Here is a 23,675-nt window from a genome sequence, read left to right on the forward strand (position 1 = left end):
CATAAATATACATATAATAAATAGTATTTTTTTAAATATTTATTTTTAATATCGAAGAAAAGGACAGTCTTAATACAACTAGATGTCCTATTATGATATTTTAAAATTAAAAAGTAAGCAATACTATTTAAATTAATATTTATCAATATCAAAGAAAAGAGCTGTCTTAAGGCACCTAGAAGTTCTTTTCGGATATTTTTAAATAAATATTTTTTATATAATTTTGAAATAATAGGATTATAAATTAAATATATTTTTGAATTTTTAAATTTTAATAATAGAGACAATTTATAATTAAAAAGTACCAATTTTGGGCGTTGTAGGGGTGCTAATCCTTCCCTAAACGTAACCGACCACGAATCCCTTTTTATTATTAAAAAGAACGAATTTTTGGTTATAAAACGCAGATCAGTGCATCTTTTAAATAATGTTTTCTTAAAAACTTTTTTTTAAAAGATAATTTTTAGGTATTCGACCTACCTGACCCAAAAGGCCGATGACGACTCTCAAATTATTTTCAAAATTATTTATTCACATCAATTTCCCCGCCAAAATAAATATTTCGTGCCCGGACGAAAACCGGTTACGACAAACTGTTTTATCAGTCCCTATACTATTTGTAAATTATAAATTTAGTGTCTTTAATTTTAATTCGATATTTTAAAAAGTTGGGTTTCACTCCATCTTCACCATTTTACTAAGAGGCATCAAATCTCATTATTTTGTGGCAAATATCATTACTTAATAGATGAGCCATATTAAGCATACACGTAAGTAATCAACAAAGGATGTTAAGAATGTGTGCCCTTAGTCCTTACGTGAAGTTACGGGTTGCAGCGAATCTAGCAAGTGGACAGTGTTAATAAGAAAACCAAGAATGTCAACCATGTGATAATTTTTTCTTTATAGAATTAGGTTGCTTGATTTCTGCTGCCACTGTCTACCGGAGGTCCTATTGCCATTTGTTAACTGAGTTTTTAAGCTATTGAATGTGAAACGATGGAGCATTGACGCATAACTTCGAATCTTGATAACTTATAAATATTGAAGTTGGATAATGTTTCTTATTATGGAAGTGTGAACTGTGAAGTGTCAATCAAAGATTATAATAATATTATTTGGTTGTTTAATTTTTAAGAACATGCATGACCGTCTCCAGAATATAATTACGATTGCAGATGGACAGTTGTAGCGAATGGGCACCCCCAAAATTTTAACTATTTAATCACATGGAATTAGGTAAGCTTATTAATTATTTCAAGGTTCTGCATGATCAATGTTATTCTCTTTGTTTTTGAAGGGAGTGAAATGTTGCTTTGGATGAGCCCATGCTTCTTAAACAAACATTATATTACGTAATGCCACCTTCATCCCACATTAAAATTAATATTACTTTATATTTGCCTCCAAATGAAAATTTGGTTTATTGCATGCCCAAAGGTCAGGTGAGACCAACACACATGCGTTATGCGTACACGACTTCACCACTCTAAATTTTTCTTTTCAATAATTCGTTCATTTCCTCCCACTAAAAGGACCCATCATCATGTGGACCAACCTGTTAGAGAATAGTCCCATTAATATTGTAGAAAATAAACGATATATGATGTAGACTACTACCTAATATTATATTCAAATATTCAATCATCCAATAATTTATAATCTTTTCTGAGCTCAGGGGCAGCAGCAATAATTCGGTGCCGCCTGTCCCCATCTTCTCTATATTGATATCGAAAGGAATGGCGATGAGGACAATTTTGCCAACAACTTCAACTCACTCACTGTTTTCTTTGAGTTATTACATCCATCCCATCCCATCTCCCTTTAATTGAACTAGTTTAATCAAATCAAACATACCCTTAACCTCTACTTACATATAAGCTTGATTAGATATAGACCATATTCTTCAATAGTTAGATAATCAAAGATTGTTTTGCTTAACCATGCATGCTTAAGGTAATGTACACTACTAAAGAATCTTATCCAATCTTTGGGTATAAAAATTTCTTCTGATTATTTCTTAGCTAACATCACATGCCATGCCTGGTTTAGGTTTGTTCAGCAGTTTCTTGCGCTGGTGACCATGACCCATGTTTTATATTTTTTTTATATCATGTGAATATTATTTTGCTTCTTTCAAGATCAAAAACATTAGTTCAAATGAAAGAGTGAAGCAACTCTCACTTTCTAAACCAACTGCAAATCTCACATGAACGCTTGCCTTCTTTCATCTCTCAATCCCATTCAAGCTTTATAGTGTGTAAATTGTTCATGTGTATTCGTGCTGTCTTTATTAATACCTCACCACATGAAAAACGCTGCTTGCTTGGAGAGTTCATTTCTTCTTCAATAGCTTCATTAGGTTCTGTTTAGCTTTTGCTTTTCCCGAGAAAATTTGGCCTCTAGTTTTCCTTCTCTGTCTCCCTGCACACATATATATGATTATAGCGTTGGGGTTTGTAAACATGATTTCTTTTGATTGATTTTCTTCCTATAAGATGGACAATTGGTTATGTAGCCATGTTTCAGTTTCCTAAGTGAGGGTCAAGGAGATTACATTTGTCTTCGTCGTGTTTGAACATCTGGGAGCAATTGGGAAACTCGGTATTGGCAAGATGCTAGATTGTTTATATCTGTCTTCAGGCTCTTGTACTTGTTTCTGCATGAACACCTTGGATGATGAGTTTGAGAAAAAATCTTTGGTATCATCTGAAAAAACCCAGTTGCTGAGATTGAAAGATGTTGTGTCTGGCAATCAGACCTTGGTCTTTCAACTTAAGCCTAAGGTAATATTATTTTACATCTCCAAGTGTTTGCTTTATCCTCTGAAAGAGAAACAAATGTCAAATGAAAGCTTAAGGAATTTTCAGTTGAGTAACTTTTCATTCATTGATTTGAGCTTGCAGATGGTGGTACTGAGGGTTTCCATGCATTGCCATGGATGTGCAAGAAAAGTTGAGAAACACGTTTCAAAGATGGATGGTAAGCAATGGAAGACCTGTTTAGATTCCTTTTGGTTTTGTTTTGATTTTATCATTATTGTCACTGTATTATAATTCCATGACGTCCCATTAAATACAGGAGTGAGCTCATATAAAGTAGACCTGGAAAACAAAAGGGTAGTTGTTATTGGTGATGTAATCCCTTTTGAAGTGCTGGAGAGTGTCTCAAAGGTTAAAAGTGCAGAGCTTTGGACTTCTGATCCTTCTTGATGGAAGAACAACTTGTAAATGTAGAAAGGATTTATATAACATATAGTACCATATATATTTGATACATATGCCAAAGTTTTTGTTGGCCTGGCCTGTGTAGAGGAGAGCAAAAGGAAGAACCATAGGCCATTCCTTATCCGGTATCCATGTTTGATATTTGAACCCGATACGTATCTGGACATGGATATAAATATAAAAATTTGATGTTCCAAATATGTATGAGTGTGTTTGTGTCCTATATTCAATCAATGTTTGTAATTGTCACCATGTTTCCATAGTTGTATTCTGTGTACTTTTGATTTTGCGTTTCACTGTTGGAATAGCCAGATATGAAGATATAAAAGTGGGTATTTTGCATTAAGAGAAATGGGACAGTGTGATTGGTAATTAACACCTAAAAACACTGTTTTGGAATTTGAGGCTGTCTTTGATATTAGCAAGGCATGGCATGTGATTGTTGGAGTCTGATCAGCTCAAAAACTGAGTTGGACCCATTTCTAATTTGATCCCAAACTTGTGGTACTCGTGCATGTAAAATTAGAAAACAACCTTATACATATCTAAAAATCCACTTCTACTTAGACAAGACGATTTAATTTGTTTAATCATCCTCTTTGGTCGAAGAGGACGTGTGATATCAAATTGACATAATAAATTTTATGTTATAGATCTTATACATGCCATCTAAAAATCCACTTTGTTATGCGATATCAAAGACATAAGATACGTAAGACACTCTTCCTCTTTAATAAAAGAGTGAAAAAATCCAAATTTAGACAACTATCAATTAAGATCTCCAAGTCCTTTTTCACTCAAATTTGAAGAAATGAACTACGGCCATGATTTTTTTTTTAATTATTAGTAAAAAAAATTATTGAAAGGATTTTATTTTAAAAAATAAATCTTTAATTTTACTTTGCTGGTACTACTACTATAAAAGAAACTGAGACATTCTTATAACTTAAAAGGAGCATAGTGGCAATAACGTAAATGACAAAGCAGGAAACTTCTGTTTGTACCTTGTACTTCCAAAAGGAGGTTTCGGTGAGAAAGAGGAATCCACTTCCCTCTGCACCAAACCCAGAAAAAGAAAAGATCAAACCTCCCCAAGGACTCATCTTACAGAGTTAACTGCTAATTATATAATCCGACACGTAATTAAAAAATAAATACGATATATATAACACTAGCGAGCTATGGGCCTCAAGAAGCATGAAACTAGTATGGGCTAGATTGAAGACCAGTACGGTACCGTTTCACTCAACCGCAGCTTTACCACGACAACACGGCACCCAACTCTTCCCCGCTTCCTTCCTCCTCTCAACAACAGACTTCCTGAACATTCATTAAATACGTTCGGTATAGATTGAAAATAAAAAGCAAAGCTATACAAAAAACCAGGGCAAAAGGAAACACAATTCTCATCGACATAAAATTAAAGGAAAAATAACGATGAAGTCTATCTTTCTCCTTTCGTTTCTCCTTCTAATCTTACCCTTCTCCTCCCAAACCCCAAACCCCAATCTCAAACCCCCACTCCACCAGGCCGAGCTTATAAACTTTGGTTTTCCGGTCGGTCTTCTTCCGGCCTCTGTCAAGAAGTACACTCTTAACCAAACTTCCGGTCACTTCGCCGTTGATCTAGGCGGCACGTGTAAGATCACGCTCCCGCCAGACAACTACCTGGCTGCTTACTCCAAGAGGATAACGGGGAAAATTGAAAACGGAAAGATAGCGGAGTTGGATGGGATCCGGGTCAGGGCTTTGTTCAAGTGGTGGTCCATTACCGGCATTCGATCCAGTGGGGATAATTTGGTCTTTGAAGTCGGGATGGTTACGGCTAAATATCCAGCTAAGAACTTTGATGAAAGCCCTTTCTGTGAAGGCCGTCACTCGTCTTCTTAAAAGCTAAAACCAAAGTAAAAATTAAGGTTCGACTTTTTTAATTTGAAACTTTCTCTTAAATTGTTTAGTTGGAAAACTTCGAAACGAATATTCAGATGCTAATTGGTTATTTTTTCAGTGCTATATTCTTTTTTTTAATAATAGTCTTTGAAAACGATATATGACTATCTTTTCCTATACTTTTTTAGGATGAGTTATAAGTTCTCTGCCAATCTAAATGGATTAGCCATGATTGAGAATAAATCATTGGTTTGATTGTCTAATATGAGATTTTACTTGCTTGACGTTGGATATTTGTAGTGTATGGTATGTAGAGTTTTGTTTAGTTTTATGAAGCTTTGTTTAACATAAACTAAAGCTATTGTACATTGCTATAATATATTATTACACATCTAGAGTTGTGTGCTTTTAGGCGTGTCGTAACCGATATAACTGTTACATTTAGCAGGTTAATTAATTGAACCATCAACTTTAAACAGTTTCGGTTAACCGAACTGCTGAAAATGAAGATTAACAATTAAGGTTACCGTTACAAATTTTGATAAATGGTTAACCGTTAATAAATTAAATTTATAATTATATTAGGAGATGTACATAATTACACCATTGTAAGTATGTTTTAAGTGCTACACTTTTTGGGAGATGTACCTACTTACAGCGGTGGAAGTATGTGTTAAGTGCTACACTTTTTTGTAGTATGAATTATGAAACTTTAAAATGTTCATGTTGTGTTATTTTTGAAAAATAATTGTAATAGATTAACCTATAACCAAATCGTTAATAACAGTTAACCGTTAGCAGTTAACCGTTTCGGTTAGAAAAATTTCGTAACTGTTATAACGGTTAACCGACCGTTTATTCTAAATGGTACAGTTAACCGTCCATGAACATTCCTACTTTTAGGTAATGTGCTGATTATTTTAATTCTTCTGTCTGGGATTATGTTGTTATATGTCTGCTGATGAGTTTGTCTCTTACTGCAATGGCACTTTCTCATGACTTTTTTTTTAAATTTGATTATCTTAATGTGCATAACTAAGTAAGCTGAAAAGCGTGCTATGGGTTTATAACCTATCTTACTCAGATTTGGGTGTAAGCCTCGGATATGAGTATGTTCATTTCCAGCTCTTGATATGCATGGTATATGAGTTTAGGATCGTATACCTTAAGATAACTGGAGTAGAGCAATATAGGTTGTAGCCCGACTTTGGTAAGTTTTACTAACGAAGTAACACTTTTAGATTTTAACTTATTCAGGCCATTAATTTTATAAATGTAAATACAAATTTATATCTCGTTGAATAAGCTTATCTGGAGTTTAGGGTTGTTATTACTTATTTATCTAAACCTTCATAAGGAACATCCCCAAAGTATGTTATATGTTCTCATGAAAGGAGCTATTTCTGATGTATTTAGGCAGGTTCAAAATTCAATTTTCATGCGGCTAGTGTATCATGTTGGCTGACTTTGTTTGCACTCCACTTGATTAAGCTTTGTCTTCAAAGATGCTAGTATCGAAAAGTTAGAATTTTTTTTTGGAGCGACGAGGATAAAATAATCTGTTCATTTCATTTGAACTATATGATTTCACCTCTAATATAAGCAATATCCTATAAGATATTACCATGATATGAACACTACAATAAATAAATCTTGTAGCAATGATAAGAGATCATGCTATCAATGTGCACAAGATATCATCGAACACATTTTTTACCAGAATGATTTATTAGGACTGATGGTGTGATAATTATTTATCTTGGAATGCAATACTGTGCATATTTTACAAGTTTTAGTTTACCTGTCAGGTTTTCATAACACACTAGTTTTCTGATTTTCTTTCACAGGGCTTCTCGGTTTGCTGCATGGATTAGGTTATTACGTATGTTCTCTGTGATAGTAAGATGTTTGTCTCATCTAAGACGAAATGAATACTCTGTATCTTAAGATGTTTGTCTCATCTAAGACTAAAATATAGGGCAAACGTTATCTTCCCCTGCATATTTATGTTACCACGGATTTCTGCACTAGATTTCTGCACTAGTGCAGACCCCTATCATTTAAGGTGTTGTGGATGTTCCTAAAGCTCTGTATGCAAAACCTGAAACTGATAAGTTAAAGTTATGTTACCTTTTGAATTGTGAGTTACCTTGTTTAATTTTCATGTCTTATCAACAAGTTGCAAGAGCAATAAATGCATGCCAATAATTGATAGATATAGATAAGATTGGAATGTGTCAAATGGAATGGGTTGGCATATGGGAAACGTGGGTTAGAATCTTGTGAGTGGTGTTTTGGGAAGACCCGGTTTCAACAAAATTTTAGGGTGGTGTTCAGGCAGGTAATCAAGTCGAGTTGAATTGAAGTTGTAAGAAGCTCAACTTTAGTGTTTCAGTTTTGAGTTTTATTCTAGATAAAAGACATTGTTTGAGTTTTGAGCTTTGGTGTGTAAAAGCAGGAACTTGATGTCCATCGAGATACAGTAGTATTACATGCATCTGAGCTGAGATTGCTGCGCACTTTGGGCTTTGATAATAGCTTTCTTGGACATTGGAGAACTCAACATTCAACAAAAGCAATACTATGTAGTAAAGCAGGACAAACAAACAAGTTGTTATAATTAGGTTGCTATTACTTTAGCCATCACCGAATCTCTCATCGGAAATACCACCATCAATTAGTATATGGTCAATCAATGTTATTCAACAACCTAAAAACTTAACACCTTCTTGGACTATGTCTTTGAAACTTTTCCTAATTAATTATTGCCAACCATTTTTGCATTCAAACACAGCTTGCGCCGTTCGAGCCAACTTGAATTATAAAATTATACCAAATTGAAGCATAAAAATTATGTTTTAAATTATAGCATAATAGAGGTCTCAGAATTATAATTTGACCAATGAATGTGAAATTTGAAAATTTGAACCACCGATTCAATTTTGTTAGTTGGATAATGAATAAGATATTATTTTTAATGAGAATAAATTATACTATAATTTATTTTTTCCTATAAAACGCTGATAAATCTATAGAAATGAAAAAAAAACAATGTAATAGAAATTGAATTTTGTCCGTGGGAAAATATTTTTTACCTCGTCTCAAAGAAGTATTGACGATATATTTGATATTAAAGTTTTTTTTTATTAATTGAGGTGAATACAAAAGGTAATATATATTTAAAGATCTTCAATCATTTAATAATAAATATTCATAAATTATTATATACATGATATTTAAATTTAAAATTTTAAAAATTAAATATCAATCTCTTAATTATGAAGTAACGAATCGTGCTTGGTATTAAAGTTGTAAATAATGATAATATGTTAGTAGTTTTATATGATAAAAAATGTACACAAGAATACTAAATGAAAATCAAACTCCTTTTCTATATTTGACGTGGCAATTTTTTGTCAACTGGTTTTATCGGCTCCATTGCTTTCAAGATTCTATGTCGACGTGTTGAATTTTTATTTGTCTTATCAATCTTAAAAGTTGTGTTAAGTTTATAATATTCCACAAGAATATATTATTATTATTTAAAAATTTAAATAGATTTAGCTATAAAATAACAACTTTATTTAATAAAAATTAAACGCTGAAAATATTAATGAAAAATACATTTCAACTTCCTGAAATTAAAATTAAAATTTTAATTAGAACAAACTGGAATATTTAAATATCCGATAATTCGAACAGGATCTAACATTACGATTTCTAGATTTTACGTTTTGTGAGACCTTCGGCAGAGTATTTAATGGCAATCAATTAAAAATCATTACTCTTCAGCCAATAATTAAATAATTAAAATTATCCTGATCCAACGGGTCTAAACGTCCAAGGATTTTGATTTGATCACTAATCTTTTGCCGGCAGACCCTACTGATAAAAGAACCAATCACGCGCTAAGCCGGTAAGTGTTATATCACGAATCAATCAGGAAAAGCAACAGTTCTTTAACGTACTTTTTCTGTTCAACCATAAACCAGCACTGCTTAATACCAAACAACCAAGACGCGTTCCTGCTCGCGCGTGACTGTCCCATGAACTTTTTACCTCCAAAGCATTAGCAACTGGTACAAGCATTCTCGTATCTCTCTTCAAAACCCAACTCACAACGAAGAAGAAACTCTCTCTCTCTCTCTCTCTCTCTGTTCTTGGATTAAAAGGAAAAAACTTCATTTTTTCTCTATTTTTTGGTGGGTTTTTGGCTTCGTTAGATTCCTCCCATTACACGAAGGTATTTATTTGATCTTAAATTTATTTTTCTCTTTTAATTTGTTCTTTTTAGTTTTTTAGATTTAAAAAAAATTGCTCAGACCGGCCTTGTTTCAGTTTTGGCTCTTGACTTCCTTTCTGTCAAATTACGCTCCTTTTTTCTCGTACATTATCATCTTTAAATTTACGCTGTTTTCTATATCCTACATTTGATTTTCCTTATTTTTTAATAATTTGTTTCGTTTATATTTGTCTGTTTTGCTTGGTCATGTTACATTCACAGGCATTGGTGTTATTTTTTTTAAATAAGATATTCTGCTTGGAGTTTATTATTATTATTTAGTTTCTCCTTTTTTGTGCAATCAAATTTCTTTTCTTTTAGGTTGAATGGAGCTCGCAAGCTTCTTTTTTTTTTTTTGCACTTATTCTGTTTTTTTATCAACAAAATGTGTTTTTTTTGTTATTGGTGCGAAGTTTTTCATTTGCTATTTGTTGTATATATGTTTTGGGTTGATAGTGAGCTACATTGCAGAGACGGGGAAAGGAAGAGTAAGATTTAAATAAATATGAAATTTTCTTCCACATGCAGACCGTGGGGAAGCTTTCAATTTCATTGCTTTCGTTTTGTTTATCTTTTCCTTGTTTGGTTTCATTCATGCGGAAACTGGATTTCTTTTCATTTGGGGTTGAAGGAATTAGTCTTGTATTGATGGTAGATTATTTGCTAGTGGTGCTGAATTCAAACCCTGGTCATTTTTTTACAGGGGGGAAGAGGTAAGGTTTGCAGGTTTCGACATTTAAATTATGGATTTGGAGGATAAATACCTTGCTAAAGGTATGATCTTAATGTCTACTTTTTGTTCATTTTAATAACTCCCCCCTCCTTTCTCTGTATTTGTTACTTGATGAATCCTTTATCTTAAAAGTGATTATATGTTGATGCACAGTAATGAGATAGTTATGTCACTCTTGCTTCATGTTGTGATAGCATTGTTGTACCAGGAACTGACTTGAGACATTGGGAGAAGATACTTTCTATAACTTGGATGAACCTTAATCTAATTGTGGTAGCAAATGCTTCTACTTTCCCATTAAGTTCCATGCTTTTCAGGGAAAAATATCATGACTATTTTTAATGCCAAATCAGGATTCTGAATTGCCTTTCTTTTCTAGCTATTTTAGTCTTCAAATATTTAATATTGCGAAGTTTGTTTAGGCTTTAGATAAAAATACCTTTTATATGCATCAAGTGTCTTGTTCAACTGGTACTGATTTAATATGGTATTCTTTCATCTTTTATTTTTCTCAACATTTTTGTGGTAAGACTTATTGACAATTTGACATATTACAGTTCAATTTCCTTACCGTCAACATCTTTCCTTTTGAGAACCTGTTGGCAACTTTCAATAGCGAATTTAGATAACGAGTTCAGATACCAACTTCCATCACGACTTTTTCCAATAATGGAGTTTCCGGCATACAAAGTCTTTCTTCCAGTGTGCAAAGTACTCCAGAGAAAAATGGCCATTCAGATGATGCTTCGAGAAGTCCAGAACTCCTGCAAGAGTTCCTGAAATCTGGTCCAAGAAAGGAGCTTCTGCGAACCTGTTTTCATAAGGACAAGAAAAACTCAGCTTCTTCAAAGAGCAAAATGTCTGAAGCTTTAAAGTTGGGTAACAATATCATCAAAAAGTCAGACTCGAGAAAGGCTTTATCCACTTCCAACAGTCAGTCTTCTGCTAGGAAGCAAAACAGAAAGGGAGAGAACCCAATGAGAGTGCTCTCAGTTACTGAGCAGCCTGCAGACCATGGATTTTCTACCTCATGGATATGTAAAAATTCTGCTTGCAGAGCTGTTCTTTCCATAGATGAAACATTTTGTAAGAGGTGCTCATGTTGTATCTGTCACCTATTTGATGACAACAAGGACCCGAGTCTTTGGTTGGTATGCACCTCTGAATCTGGTGAGGGGGACTATTGTGGGTTGTCTTGCCATATTGAATGTGCTCTTCAACGTGAGAAGGTGGGGGTTGTTGATCTTGGACAATTGATGCAGCTAGATGGTAGTTATTGTTGTGCTTCTTGTGGTAAAGTGTCAAGTATACTTGGGTAAGTAATTGGCTTGCAGCTCATGCCTCATTCAGCTTTCTTTTTTGTTCTTTCCCAACCTTACAAACTGCTGTTTTAGTTCTTCCAAAACTGTTATTTTTCTATGTATGGAAAATGGTTACAATGTGATGAACCATGTTTCAGAGAATAAGGTAAAATGCTATTTCTCTATATCTGGTTTAGGTTTTTCCGGTTTGGGCTGGTAGGATTGATGTGATTTACTTGCTCCTGGCAGATGTTGGAAGAAGCAGCTAATGATAGCTAGAGAAGCTCGCCGCCTGGATGTACTCTGTTATAGGATATACTTGAGTTACAGGCTCTTAGATGAGACTTCTCGCTTTGAAGAACTGCATAAGTTTGTGAAAGATGCAAAGGCCAAACTAGAAACCGAAGTGGGCCCTGTGAATGGAATTTCTGCTAAAATGGCACGAGGAATAGTGAGCAGGCTTTCAGTTGCTGGTGATATACAGAAACTATGCTCTGTTGCAATTGAAAAAGCAGATGAATTGTTAGTGATGATGTCTAATACTAATTCAAAGTGCCAAGGTTAGAACCAACAACGGCTTCTTTTATTTCTTATTGGTTATTTTGAAGTTAGTTATATGATAAACTTGTTTTCCCTTTTTTGGGCAGGTTCACGTCCTGCTGCTTGCAAGTTTCTATTTGAAGAAGTGATGTTGTCATCTGTTGTAATTATTCTAATTGAACTGTCTACTGAATCGTCTAATGATATTAAGGGCTACAAGCTCTGGTATTTCAAGAGTAGAGATGAGACACATACAAAAGAACCTATCTCTGTCTTTCCAAGAACTCAGAGAAGGATTTTGATATCGAATCTGCAGCCCTGTACCGAGTACACCTTTCGAATTGTTTCTTATACTGAAGCTGGTGATTTGGGCCATTCTGAGGCTAAATGCTTTACCAAAAGTGTAGAGATAATTCACAAGAATCCTAATTCAGCTGTTGTGATGAATCGGAATAATGAGAATAAACTTACTGAAGGAAGTTCTTTAGGTTCAAAGGAGCTCCCAGCAGTTGGTTCTTCTGGATTTAAGGTTCGAGAGCTTGGAAAGATCCCGTGTCTTGCTTTGACTCAAAAGCAAGGCTGCTTTGAAGGGTTTTGCAGTGCCGATTTAGAAAAATGCTGTGGAGCCATAAAAAATATTAAGCCTGAAACTCGAGAAGAGGGTCATATGCCATCCGTTTCACGTGGGCTCGACTTAAATGTTGTCTCGGTGCCTGATCTAAATGAAGAACTAACTCCTCCATTTGAGTCCTCCAGGGATGAAGATAATGGTTGCACTTTAGAACTGGCTGTTGAGGCAGATGCTGCTGCTGCTGCACTTGAAATAGAAAAGAACGGGCTAGCAAGATCACATGGTAGTGGAGATTCCCAGACCTGGACTAATGGGCCAAGGGGGGAAGTGCCTGCTGTTGACTCCCATACAGAGTTGTGCAGGAAAAGAGCAGCAAACTCAAATGAAGAGACACATGACTGTGATAGCACTCTTATAAACAGCTCACCATTCCGAATCACCAATGGTTCAGGTTCCTTGGATGAAAATTTCGAGTATAGTGTGAAGGTAATCAGATCACTAGAATGCGAGGGTTATATCAACCAGGATTTCAGACTGAAATTACTAACATGGTTTAGCTTGAGGTCTACGGATCAAGAACGCAGGGTGGTCAATACATTCATTCAAACCCTGAACGATGATCCAAGTAGCTTGGCAGGGCAGTTAGTTGATTCATTTTCAGATATCATATCTAGCAAGAGGCCACGGAATGGGTTTTGTAGTAAGCTATGGCACTAAATTAGTGCAGGCCTTTCTAAAACAACAGAATTGCAATTTGCTCTGGATTTATTCTTTTCTCTGGCGATAACATTACCCCTGATTGTTTCACCAACCTTGTACAGATGTTTCCTTTTTACACTAAATCACTCCCTAAAGTCTAGTCTTTGTTGGTTCGCTGATTGCTGCCACATTTCCCAGTTTAGTTGGAAAGGGAAAAAGGGGGAGGGGGTGCTTGCCCTCGGACGTACGCCTGATTTGATGCAGTACTTTTTAAGCATGGAGAAAATATATATGTATTTATGGATGCTTTTGATTAATACTGCCTTCTGAAATTCAATGAAGGGTATATGAATTAAGTTACCTATTTGTCCTCTAATTTTAATGCTGCTACTCTTGACCACCTGGTTAGAACCATTCCATGGTGATTTTGTAATAACCAGGTTATATGATGTCTCTGTCATTGTCTATCGGTTGAGATTTGAATGTTTTTCTTGTGTATGCTTTGCTTCAAAGTTATCATATTTCAGCACCCTTTATCTTGATTGGTACTTGTCTTGCGAAAATGCCTCTTTTGAGGGAGAAGCTTTTGGTTCAAACAAAGAAAAGCACACTTGCGGATTAAATCTTCTCGGGTCAGCCAGATATGGTGTTCAAAAAAGTCGGTTGAAATCAATGAAATTGAAGATGGTTGTTAATGAATGCATTTAAAAAGGCAAAACAGGTGGACTATTCCCAAATCTTGTATTCCAGACAAAGACCAGTATGGGATGTGGGACAAGTCAGCAACTTGAAACTTTGTCGTTTGGTCTAGAAAGATTAGATTTTGAACCATTAATTTTTATCACTAGAACAACTGAAACATGAGGCTCACAACGGGCGAGTGCTAATTTCTTATCCTTTCTTTTTGCTAACACTGAAAAAAGAAAAGTTCTCTTCACAGTATTCTCTAAAATGCAACTTCTTCATGCTCCATCTTGGTCTCACCTATCTTTTCAAACTACAGACCGAAATTCAAAAGGAGGTACTTTTTTTTTCTGTTAACATAAGCCTCATGTTGGAACAACTACTGAAAGTAGTTCCAGTTTTTACTTGAAATGCTCTGTTTCTTTTATTGTAGGATTGCTTTCACTTGAGAAATGTCTTCAACGGTCAACTGCCAACTGTTTCTTTCAGCCTCAAAAACTGGAAAGGTCGATATGGGTATCGCACAAAAGGTCCAATTTTAGCTTCTTTGCTCCAAAAGCTACCTCAGTTGATGGTATTACTTCGTATCTTATCCAGAGCTAAACCCAGGAACGCTAGAATTTTCTCGTTCTTCCTTTATTGTAAAAACCCAACGTGTAGTGCATTTCGTTTTAAGCTGGAGAGATTTTTTTAAGTTGAAAACATTGGGTTCTTATTAAGTTTGGAATATGGTTTTAAAATGAATAATATTGCTGTTTTGCTTAATGATCTGTTTGAAAGTTGTAGAAATCAGAGTAATTATCTATAATTTCTTATTCTTTTCAATATGACATATTACATATTTATATACAAAATATCTCTCTAAAGTAGGAAACTCTAAAAAAGAAAAAATAATAATCCTAGGATATGATCCCTTAAAATAAGGGATTGTAGAAATCTATTTACAAAATCATATCTCTATAGGAATTATAACAAATCATATCTCTATAGGAATGGTAACAAATCATCTCTATAATTCCTACACTCCCCCTCAAGCTGAAGAATATACATTGTATAATCCCAGCTTGAATAGAAATTTATTGAAAACAGGCTTTAGCAAAGCCTTAGTAAGAATGTCTGCAACTTGTTCTCCTGAAGGAATATATGAAAGTGTGGCTGTCTTTTTTGTTAACTTGATCAACAATAAAATGCCTATCAATCTCAACATGCTTTGTCTGATCATGTTGAACTGGGTTCTTGGCAATTTGAATAGCAAATTGATTATTACACAAAACTTCAAAGTGATCCTCTTGATTAGTGACAAGTTCTTTCAGTAGTTTAAGTAGCCAAATTCCTTCGCATATTCCCAATGCTAGTGCTCTAAATTCAGCTTCAGCACTACTTCTTGAACGACAGATTGTTTCTTACTTCTCCAAGTTGTAAGGTTTCCCCAAACAAAGGTGCAGTAGCCACTAGTGGATCTCCTTTCAGTAAGGTCTCCGGCCCAACTAGAATCTGTAAAGATCTTAACAGTTCTGTCTTGTGTCTTCTTAAACATTAAACCGTATCTTGGAGTTTTCTTCAAGTACTTGAGAATTCTATTTGCTGCTGCCATATTCTCTTCAGTAGGATTAGTCATGTGTTGACTTATCACATTTACAGAAAATGCTATATCTGGCCTTGTCAAGGATAAATAAATTAGTTTCCCAACTAATCTTTGAAATTTCTCTTTGTCTACCAAGGACCCATCTTCTTTGTTAAATTTCAAGCTTGCCTCCATTGGTGTATCAATCGGCTTACAACCAAGAAAACCAGTTTATTTGAGTAAATCAATTACATATTTTCTTTGGTTGATCACAAGTCCTTCTTTTGACCTTGCCACCTCCATTCTTAGGAAATACCTTAGCTTTCCCAAGTCTTTGGTTTCGAATTCCTTATTTAACAACTTCTTCAAATTGCAAATATCTTCTTCATCATCTCCGGTAAGAATTATGTCGTCCACGTACACAATAAGGATAATTTTCTTATTTGTAGAAGTTACCTTGATGAAAAGTGTGATCGGCAAGGGATTGCTTGTAGCCGTTTTTTAGGATGACTTTAGTGAGCCTCTCGAACCAAGCTCTGGGTGATTGTTTTAACCCGTATAGAGACTTGTTGAGCTTGCACACCTTGTTACTTCCTTCAACAGACTTTAAGCCAGGTGGCGACTTTAAGCCAGGTGGCAACTTCATATAGACTTCTTCTTCTAGCTTGCCATTAAGAAAAGCGTTTTTTACATCAAGTTTTTGTAATTTCCAATCGCAATTTACAGCCAAACTTAGGAGTACTCGAACAGTATTCAGCTTCGCCACAGGTGCAAAAGTTTCTGTGAAATCTATCCCATATGTTTGTGTAAAGCCTCTGGCCACTAGTCTCGTTTTGTATCGTTGGATGCTACCATTTGAGTTATACTTTACAGTAAAGATCCATTTACAGTAAAGATCCATTTACAGCTAACAACCTTTTTTCCTTGAGGAAGGTCCGTAACAGTCCAAGTAGCATTTTTCTCCAGTGCACAAATTTCATCTTCAACAGCCCTTCTCCATTTGAATCCTTTAGAGCTTCAGCTATGCTTGTGGGAACCTGTTCTTTATCCAAGTTTGCTGTAAATGCTTGAAAAGACGGCATCAATGAATTATAACCAGCAAATTTTTCAATAGGATGCTTGGTGCACTGTCTAACTCCTTTTCTAATAGCAATAGGGAAGTCATCTAGAGTGGGGGAAGTGGACTTACTGATTTCTTCTTCTATTTCGGCAGCTGGACCCAAATCCAATTCTCGGCAAGCATCAGATTGCAAAACAGCCTCAGGAATATGTTTTTTTTTCCTTGTATAGAAACGGAGTTGTTTGATTGGTGTTGTTTGTGGAATATTTTGAATGGGAGTAGGTGTATTTTCATGAATGGTATTTAAAGTGGGTATGGGTGAAGTAGTGATAGGTACTACCAGTGGATCAATGGGAGTAGTTACAGGTGACAAATCTGTAGGTAAGAACAAAATTGGTGGCAATTTTGAAGGTTGAGAATGAAGAGTAGGAGGAGATACCTGATGTGGCTGAAAATCCTTCCATGTCTCCCCCTGAATTTCAGCCTGAGTGAAATAGGGATCCTGCTCATAAAATGTTATATTCATAGTGGTAAAAAATCATTTTGAAGGAGGATAGCATTTATAACCCTTCTTAAGTGAAGAATACCCAACCAGTACACACTTTAATGATTTAGGATCTAACTTGGACTTATTAGGAGCAATGTTTTGGATAAAAACAGTACAGCCAAATATTTTAAGTGGAAGAATAGAGGAGATAGGTTTAAAATGGGGAAAGTATTGCAAAAATATAGATTGAGGTGTTTGAAATTGTAAAACTTTACTAGGCATTCGATTGATTAAATATGTGGCAGTTAATAAGGCTTCCCCCCACAAATATTTTGGAACATTAGTGGTAAATAAAAGAGAACGAGTAACTTCAAGGAGGTGTCTATTTTTTCTTTCGGCAATACCGTTTTGTTGTGGGGTGTCAACACAAGAACTAATCTGAACTATGACATTTTCCCTGAAAAACGCACCCAAAGACTTAGCAAAAAAATTACTACCATTATCAGATTTAAAGAGCTGAATTTTAGACCCAAATTGAGTGAGAACCATGTTATAAAATTGGGTAAAAACACCTGCAGTTTCAGATTTATCTTTTAGCAAATAAGTCATAGTTATCCTACTATGATCATCAATGAAAGTGATAAACCACTTACAATTATCATCATTATTTACCCGAGAAAGACCCCAAATATCACTGTGGATCAAAGCAAAAGGGTGAGAAGGCTTATATGTAGAAGGAGAATAAGTTGATTTAGTATGTTTGGCAAGAGAGCAAACTTTGCAAGAAAAAGAATTTGGCCTTTTATGAATGAATAGAGCAGGAAAAACTTTTGCAAGATAGTGAAAACTAGGATGACCTAAACGATAGTGCCATAACATAACATTATCAACTTTTTCTAAAGTGGTGAAAGATTTCGAGATTTCGGTTTTAGTAGAGGCAGAAAGAATGTAGAGACCATTCTGCAAGCTGGCCTTACCAATCATCTTCTTCGAGTTCAGTGCCTGCAAAGTACAATCAATATCATTAAAAATTACAGAGCAGTGCAAGTCGGTGGAAAGTTTACTAACGGAAACGAGATTGCAAGCCAGATTTGGTACGAAGAGGACATTTTTAAGTACAATCTGGTCATTGAGAATAACAGTGCCATGTCCTTCTATTTTGCACAAAGAACCATCAGCCGTTTTGACAGCTTTACCAAAGTTTGGAAAAAAAATTGCAAAACAAATTTTTATTACCAGTCATATGATCCGTAGCACCAGAATCGAGGATCCAATTAGGGGATGACTGGGAGGAGAAAAAAACTGTAGCATGAGGTTTACCTTCTGGTTCTTTCATGACCAGATTACCTTCTGATTGAGCAACAGAACCAGAAAAATTTCCTGGATTTGAAGTGATCTCCGGAGTAGGAGAAGAAGTTGTGGACATCATCTAGGTTTGAAAGAAACCGTAACCTAAGCTGATACCATGTAGAAATCAGAGTAATTCTCTGTAATTTCTTATTCTTTTCAGTATGACAAATTACATATTTATATACAAAATATCTCTCTAAAGTAGGAAACTCTAAGAAAGGAAAAATAATAATCCTAGGATATGATCCCTTAAAATAAGGGATTGTAGAAATCTATTTACAAAATCAAATCTCTATAGGAATGGTAACAAATCATATCTATATAGGAATGACAACAAATCATCTCTATAATTCCTACAAAAGTAGTATTTTAATTGTGTTTAATTTTCTTTTGATTTGGGTCCTTTTACTATTCGTTTTCTGGCAATCACCAGAAAAGATCCATTTCCTAAGTTTTTTTGCTGTAAAATTGCAATTTTCTCACTTGTAAAGCTTGAATGTATTCATGCAACGTATGCTTCATTTGGTCTCTTAATTTAAGTGAAATAACAGCCTTAATAAATTAAATATTCATGTCATCTTTTGAGGTTGAAACCTATGATGTTAGGATGTAGGAGCTGATCAAGTCATCTTATCGCCATCTTTGCTGTTATTGCTTGCACAAAGATACATTTCAACCTCATTTTTGCCCCCTAAAAATGGTGGCTTAGTACTTAGGAGCAATATTATTGTTTAAGGTGTTTTCTGGATTTCTATGTTGTCATTTAAATTTAAATTTTGTTGATGGCAGCTGGCTCTTCTGCTGCAACAACTGGAACAGCTGAGGGTGACGTATTAAAGGCCTTGTCTCAAATCATTGATCCGGACTTTGGAACGGATATTGTCTCCTGTGGTTTTGTGAAAGATCTGCTCGTTGATGAAGCTTCAGGAGAGGTCAATTCTATGTTGGAAGATTTCCATAAAATACCCTAAAAAGAGTGGGGGGGGGGGAAACACCTGCTAAGAAGTTTCAACTTCACATTGCAGGTTTCCTTCCGCTTGGAGCTTACTACACCAGCATGTCCAATCAAGGAAATGGTAAATCATATAACCACCATTGTTTGATCAACAACTGACGTATATTTGGAATGGTAGACCTTTGTTTCATATATTAAACTTAAAACTGACTAGTAAAATTGATGGTACTCTTTTGAAACGTAGAACTTACATAGGCTAGTCTGATGATGCTTTTGGTATTTTTCCTTTTTGCTTTCTGTAATTTTCTACATGAAAAAGCAAAAGAAGTAAATAGTAAAAGCATCAACTAGACAGAAGGAGCCTTAGTTTTCCTTTTCCTTTCTTGCTTGTCCATTGTGCACATTTTGTGTGTGGATATAACTGCACTATGCAGATTATTTTCGGGTGATGCATCTTCAATGATCAATAATGTTATGTCTACCGCCACATGCATTTGCAAATGGAAATAGATATGATCTTTGGGACGATTGTGAAATGGCAAATCTAACAAGATTCTTAGTGCTTGACAGTTTGAGCAACAAGCAAATGAGGTAGTGGCTCGGCTTCCATGGGTGAAGAAGGTCAATGTGACCATGTCAGCACAACCAGCCAAACCTATTTTTGCTGGAGAACTTCCAGTTGGTCTGCAGAGAATTTCAAATATTGTGGCGGTTTCAAGTTGCAAGGTTAAGTTTTCAGAAATAATTGGTTATTGTCTTCCTCGAAACTACGGTTTAATGTTGAATGTGTTGTTTATTTTTGTCATAACTCCTGCTTGGGAAAAACTCTGTAGGGAGGTGTAGGGAAATCAACTGTTGCTGTAAATCTTGCATATACTTTGGCTGGAATGGGAGCTAGAGTAGGTGTTTTTGATGCTGATGTTTATGGACCAAGTTTACCAACAATGGTCTCCCCAGAAAACCGATTGCTAGAGATGGTAGTATTCAGAGCTTGAAATTTCATTTACTTGCACATAGGTGCTGTTCTGACTCTTTAAAATCTTACTGTAGAACCCAGAAAAGAGGACAATCATTCCAACTGATTATTTAGGAGTCAAGTTGGTATCCTTTGGATTTGCTGGACAAGGTCGTGCAATAATGCGAGGTCCAATGGTTTCTGGGGTCATCAATCAACTTCTAACAACTTCTGAATGGTATGATGTGCTACTAAATATGTTTGAGGTTGTTTAGAAGCATTTTTTGAACTCGTGACTTAAAAGATTTTTTTTTGTGAATTGCTTTAATAAATCTGCATATTTTCTATCTTGTTGGAATTCTTAACTCTGTGGAATTCTATGCACTTTGAAAACCTGACTAATTCTACTTTATAGGGGAGAGCTTGATTATCTTGTTATTGACATGCCTCCTGGAACTGGTGATATCCAGCTAACTCTATGCCAGGTTCTTTTCTATGGTCATCTCCCCCCCCCAACATATCATATCTTCTTTATAGTTTTTATATTTTTCTATTCGTTTTGTAGAAGGAAATTAGAATAATTATCTTGTTATTGACATGCCTCCTCAAACTGTTTTTTACTGTTGCTTAAAATGAATATCAGGTAGTCCCATTAACAGCTGCCGTTATTGTTACCACCCCTCAGAAGCTAGCATTTATTGATGTGGCCAAAGGAGTTCGCATGTTTTCGAAACTTAAGGTTTCCCCTTTACCAGACAAAAAATTCTCCTTTATGCCTTATAATCACTTAACTTTAGATCATTTCATACACTCTACTTGCTTTTATGTATATTTCAACATAAATGTCTGAAAATATGGTTTGACAGTTATCAGAAGGTAAAACTTTTCTTCTTGCCTCGTATATTCAAATTCTGTGCCATTGTTAATGCATATAGGTGCCATGTGTTGCTGTGGTAGAAAATATGTGTCACTTTGATGCGGATGGCAAACGCTACTACCCATTTGGCCAAGGTTCAGGTTCTCAGGCATGCACTATTTTCCAGAACTTAATTTTCATGCCTAATAGATAGTCAAATAATTTATAGCGCTATACTCAGCTCGTTATTGGTATATCTTTTGTGCACACAAAAAACTGCATAACTGATCATTTTACCGGCTTTGCAGGTTGTCCAGCAGTTTGGGATCCCTCATCTTTTTGATCTTCCCATTAGACCAACTGTATGTCCTATGATTTCTGTCCATGCTTATCTAGTAAAGCTTGATTTTCTGTTGCATACATGAGACTAGTCCTGTTATTAATTGGCTAGAAAACACACTGCATCAGTTTTTGCTCTGCACTTACACGACATACAGCTAGTATATTTTCCATAATATAATTATGCACTGAACATCCTTCTCTATGGTAGACAAATTTGCATTTAAGCATTAAGACCCTTTTATGCAAAGTTTACGGCTTAATAGATAATATCATTGACGTGCTTCTTTGTAATTAAATCCTATAATTATTTACTAATAAGAATTTAAAAAAGAATGTGTTGAATTTGCTGGAAGTCCTATTCAAGTTTATAGTTCATTACATTTAATTTTTGCAGCTCTCTGCATCTGGTGATGGTGGAACGCCTGAAGTGGTGGCTGATCCTCAAGGCGAAGTTGCCAAGACATTTCAAGACCTTGGAGTATGTGTCGTGCAACAGTGTGCCAAGATTCGCCAGCAAGGTACTTACATTATCATTTGCTTTTCCGATACTTGGTCCTTTACGAGTTGCTCTTGATGAAAGAAACGCGTTTTTTTCTCTTATCTCCTTTGGTTCTAGTATCAACAGCAGTTACCTATGACAAATCCATCAAGGCCATAAGGGTTAAGGTACCCGATTCAGAGGAAGAATTCCTTCTACATCCTGCAACAGTAAGACGGAATGACCGCTCTGCCCAAAGTGTGGTAAGTATGTTTTTTCTTATACATCCGCGTGTGTGTGGTGCTTCAGAATTGTCTAACCAATTATTTGCAAGTATATCATCTTGTCTCGTTCCCGTAGAACTGGTGCAAAAGAAACTCCAAGTCCACAGGCACATTCTTAGAATTTTTAGCCTTCACGTAGTCCACAGATTAATCTAGATGGTAGAAGCAATCAAAATTCTTTGTTAGAACAGTGGAACGGCGATTTTCCGCCAACGAAGTGTTTCTTTCTAGCAATTTAAATGCTATTCAATAGACCATTTGACTAATGATCAGAACAAACAATTTGTTACTTTCTAATAAGAAAATGTGAGCCTTGAAAAGTCTGCCCATGTGTTTCACCAGAAGTTTGAAATTTCTTCTTTCCCCCCCCCCCTTTATGTTTAGTCTTCTTTTTCTTGGTTTAAAACAGGATGAGTGGACCGGGGAGCAAAAGCTGCAGTACACTGACATTCCGGAAGATATCGAACCTGAAGAAATTCGGCCTATGGGAAACTATGCCGTGTCAATTACATGGCCAGATGGATTTAGCCAGGTGATAATACTTGTTTCCTTTGCCTTGGATGACTGGTTTTTGTTCACTTCTACACTGTGACAGATATTATTATCAGTCAGATATCTACCTACCAACCTAATGCTAACATTAAGATAAACATCATTTCCTAGTTAGGACTTAACAGGACAACGGAGTACTCCGTATTCGACTACACTTCCATGCTTTCGGCTTAACCTTCAGTATTATCAGTTTCTATAATAAAATGGATTAGCAGTTCAACGATTGACAGAGTACCATTATGCCTTTTAATGTACCATTGTCATTCTTTTTTTTTAAAAAAAAAATACCATGACGCAGATAGCACCGTATGATCAGCTCCAGATGATTGAGCGTTTAGTTGATGTTCCTCAACCAACAGCCGTCCAATCATGATGATATAAGTTTCCTCTTATCGTCTGTGGCGTATTCTGATGGACACCTTGATTCCGCCAAACAAAGCCTGTTGGAGTCAAATGAAACCGAAGGGAGTTTAGGGCATGACTTGGAACACAGTTACCTCAATTTTAAGGATAGAGCTTCCATGCAATTCCAGGCATACTATACATATGTATGTATTAGGCAGAAACAATTCAAGTATAAATTTTCTCTTCAATAATTCTACGCATATAATTTAATTTCGCCTGCAATTGCATTTCTGAACCTCATCTATTGGTGGGAAGTCAAGGTTCAAGAGAAGCTTTACTCTGCAACAACAAAAATGTGTTATTCAACGTTCCAAACAAAATCAACAGTCGAGTTAGAATCTAATAATCAAAGATCCAATTATAGTAAAATACTTAAGCTTTTAAATTATTGAGTTCTCGGGATCATATAATGATTTCTGTCTGAGATGTACAGTAATATTTTCCCCATATATTTTTGGGA

General features: G+C 35.3%; 4 protein-coding genes across 5 annotated transcripts; all 4 read left to right on the plus strand.

Moving 5' to 3' along the window:
* Positions 1-2,271: 2,271 nt before the first annotated feature.
* LOC120218924 lies at positions 2,272-3,479 on the plus strand. The gene is made up of 4 exons (XM_039215809.1): positions 2,272-2,362; positions 2,539-2,786; positions 2,907-2,982; positions 3,082-3,479. The coding sequence occupies exons 1-4, from the start codon at positions 2,272-2,274 to the stop codon at positions 3,210-3,212; spliced, it is 546 nt and encodes a 181-aa protein (XP_039071740.1). The 3' UTR covers positions 3,213-3,479.
* A 1,121-nt stretch (positions 3,480-4,600) lies between these two features.
* Positions 4,601-7,129, plus strand: LOC120218848. The gene is made up of 2 exons (XM_039215750.1): positions 4,601-5,143; positions 6,965-7,129. Exon 1 carries the CDS (start codon positions 4,665-4,667, stop codon positions 5,115-5,117), a length of 453 nt encoding a protein of 150 aa, XP_039071681.1. The 5' UTR covers positions 4,601-4,664; the 3' UTR covers positions 5,118-5,143; positions 6,965-7,129.
* A 2,150-nt stretch (positions 7,130-9,279) lies between these two features.
* Positions 9,280-13,619, plus strand: LOC120218846 (VIN3-like protein 1). Its single transcript, XM_039215747.1, has 6 exons — positions 9,280-9,360; positions 10,104-10,173; positions 10,808-11,447; positions 11,683-11,993; positions 12,081-13,271; positions 13,331-13,619. Exons 2-5 carry the CDS (start codon positions 10,143-10,145, stop codon positions 13,259-13,261), a joined length of 2,163 nt encoding a protein of 720 aa, XP_039071678.1. The 5' UTR covers positions 9,280-9,360; positions 10,104-10,142; the 3' UTR covers positions 13,262-13,271; positions 13,331-13,619.
* Positions 13,620-14,025: 406 nt separating this feature from the next.
* LOC120218847 (fe-S cluster assembly factor HCF101, chloroplastic-like) lies at positions 14,026-23,455 on the plus strand. Of its 2 annotated transcripts, none has more exons than XM_039215748.1 (15): positions 14,026-14,264; positions 14,361-14,501; positions 19,178-19,320; positions 19,414-19,464; positions 19,914-20,069; positions 20,177-20,320; positions 20,394-20,536; positions 20,714-20,783; positions 20,942-21,037; positions 21,234-21,323; positions 21,463-21,549; positions 21,891-22,014; positions 22,113-22,237; positions 22,668-22,790; positions 23,109-23,455. In XM_039215748.1, exons 1-15 carry the CDS (start codon positions 14,195-14,197, stop codon positions 23,181-23,183), a joined length of 1,638 nt encoding a protein of 545 aa, XP_039071679.1. In that variant the 5' UTR covers positions 14,026-14,194; the 3' UTR covers positions 23,184-23,455. The 2 variants fall into 2 exon arrangements, with proteins under 2 accessions (XP_039071679.1, XP_039071680.1); XM_039215749.1 differs by having other exon boundaries at positions 14,028-14,264; positions 21,463-21,516.
* Positions 23,456-23,675: the final 220 nt, after the last annotated feature.

Source organism: Hibiscus syriacus, unplaced genomic scaffold (assembly GCF_006381635.1).
Source record: "Hibiscus syriacus cultivar Baekdansim isolate YM2019G1 unplaced genomic scaffold, ASM638163v2 tig00110201_pilon, whole genome shotgun sequence".
NCBI classification, from domain to species: domain Eukaryota; kingdom Viridiplantae; phylum Streptophyta; class Magnoliopsida; order Malvales; family Malvaceae; genus Hibiscus; species Hibiscus syriacus.

Excerpts from the sequence above, each read along its gene's own strand:
- LOC120218846 (XM_039215747.1), top strand. The coding sequence starts at position 10,143 with ATGGATTTGGAGGATAAATACCTTGCTAAAG. Across the intron at positions 10,174-10,807 it reads GGATAAATACCTTGCTAAAG|TTTCCGGCATACAAAGTCTT; the intron begins GTATGATCTTAA and ends CCAATAATGGAG. Across the intron at positions 11,448-11,682 it reads AAAGTGTCAAGTATACTTGG|ATGTTGGAAGAAGCAGCTAA; the intron begins GTAAGTAATTGG and ends TGCTCCTGGCAG.
- LOC120218848 (XM_039215750.1), top strand. The coding sequence starts at position 4,665 with ATGAAGTCTATCTTTCTCCTTTCGTTTCTCCTTCTAATCTTACCCTTC.
- LOC120218924 (XM_039215809.1), top strand. The coding sequence starts at position 2,272 with ATGTGTATTCGTGCTGTCTTTATTAATACCTCACCACATGAAAAACGC. Across the intron at positions 2,363-2,538 it reads TTCTTCAATAGCTTCATTAG|TGAGGGTCAAGGAGATTACA; the intron begins GTTCTGTTTAGC and ends CAGTTTCCTAAG. Across the intron at positions 2,983-3,081 it reads ACACGTTTCAAAGATGGATG|GAGTGAGCTCATATAAAGTA; the intron begins GTAAGCAATGGA and ends CATTAAATACAG.
- LOC120218847 (XM_039215748.1), top strand. The coding sequence starts at position 14,195 with ATGCAACTTCTTCATGCTCCATCTTGGTCTCACCTATCTTTTCAAACT. Across the intron at positions 20,784-20,941 it reads TCCAGCTAACTCTATGCCAG|GTAGTCCCATTAACAGCTGC; the intron begins GTTCTTTTCTAT and ends AATGAATATCAG. Across the intron at positions 22,791-23,108 it reads GGCCAGATGGATTTAGCCAG|ATAGCACCGTATGATCAGCT; the intron begins GTGATAATACTT and ends ACCATGACGCAG.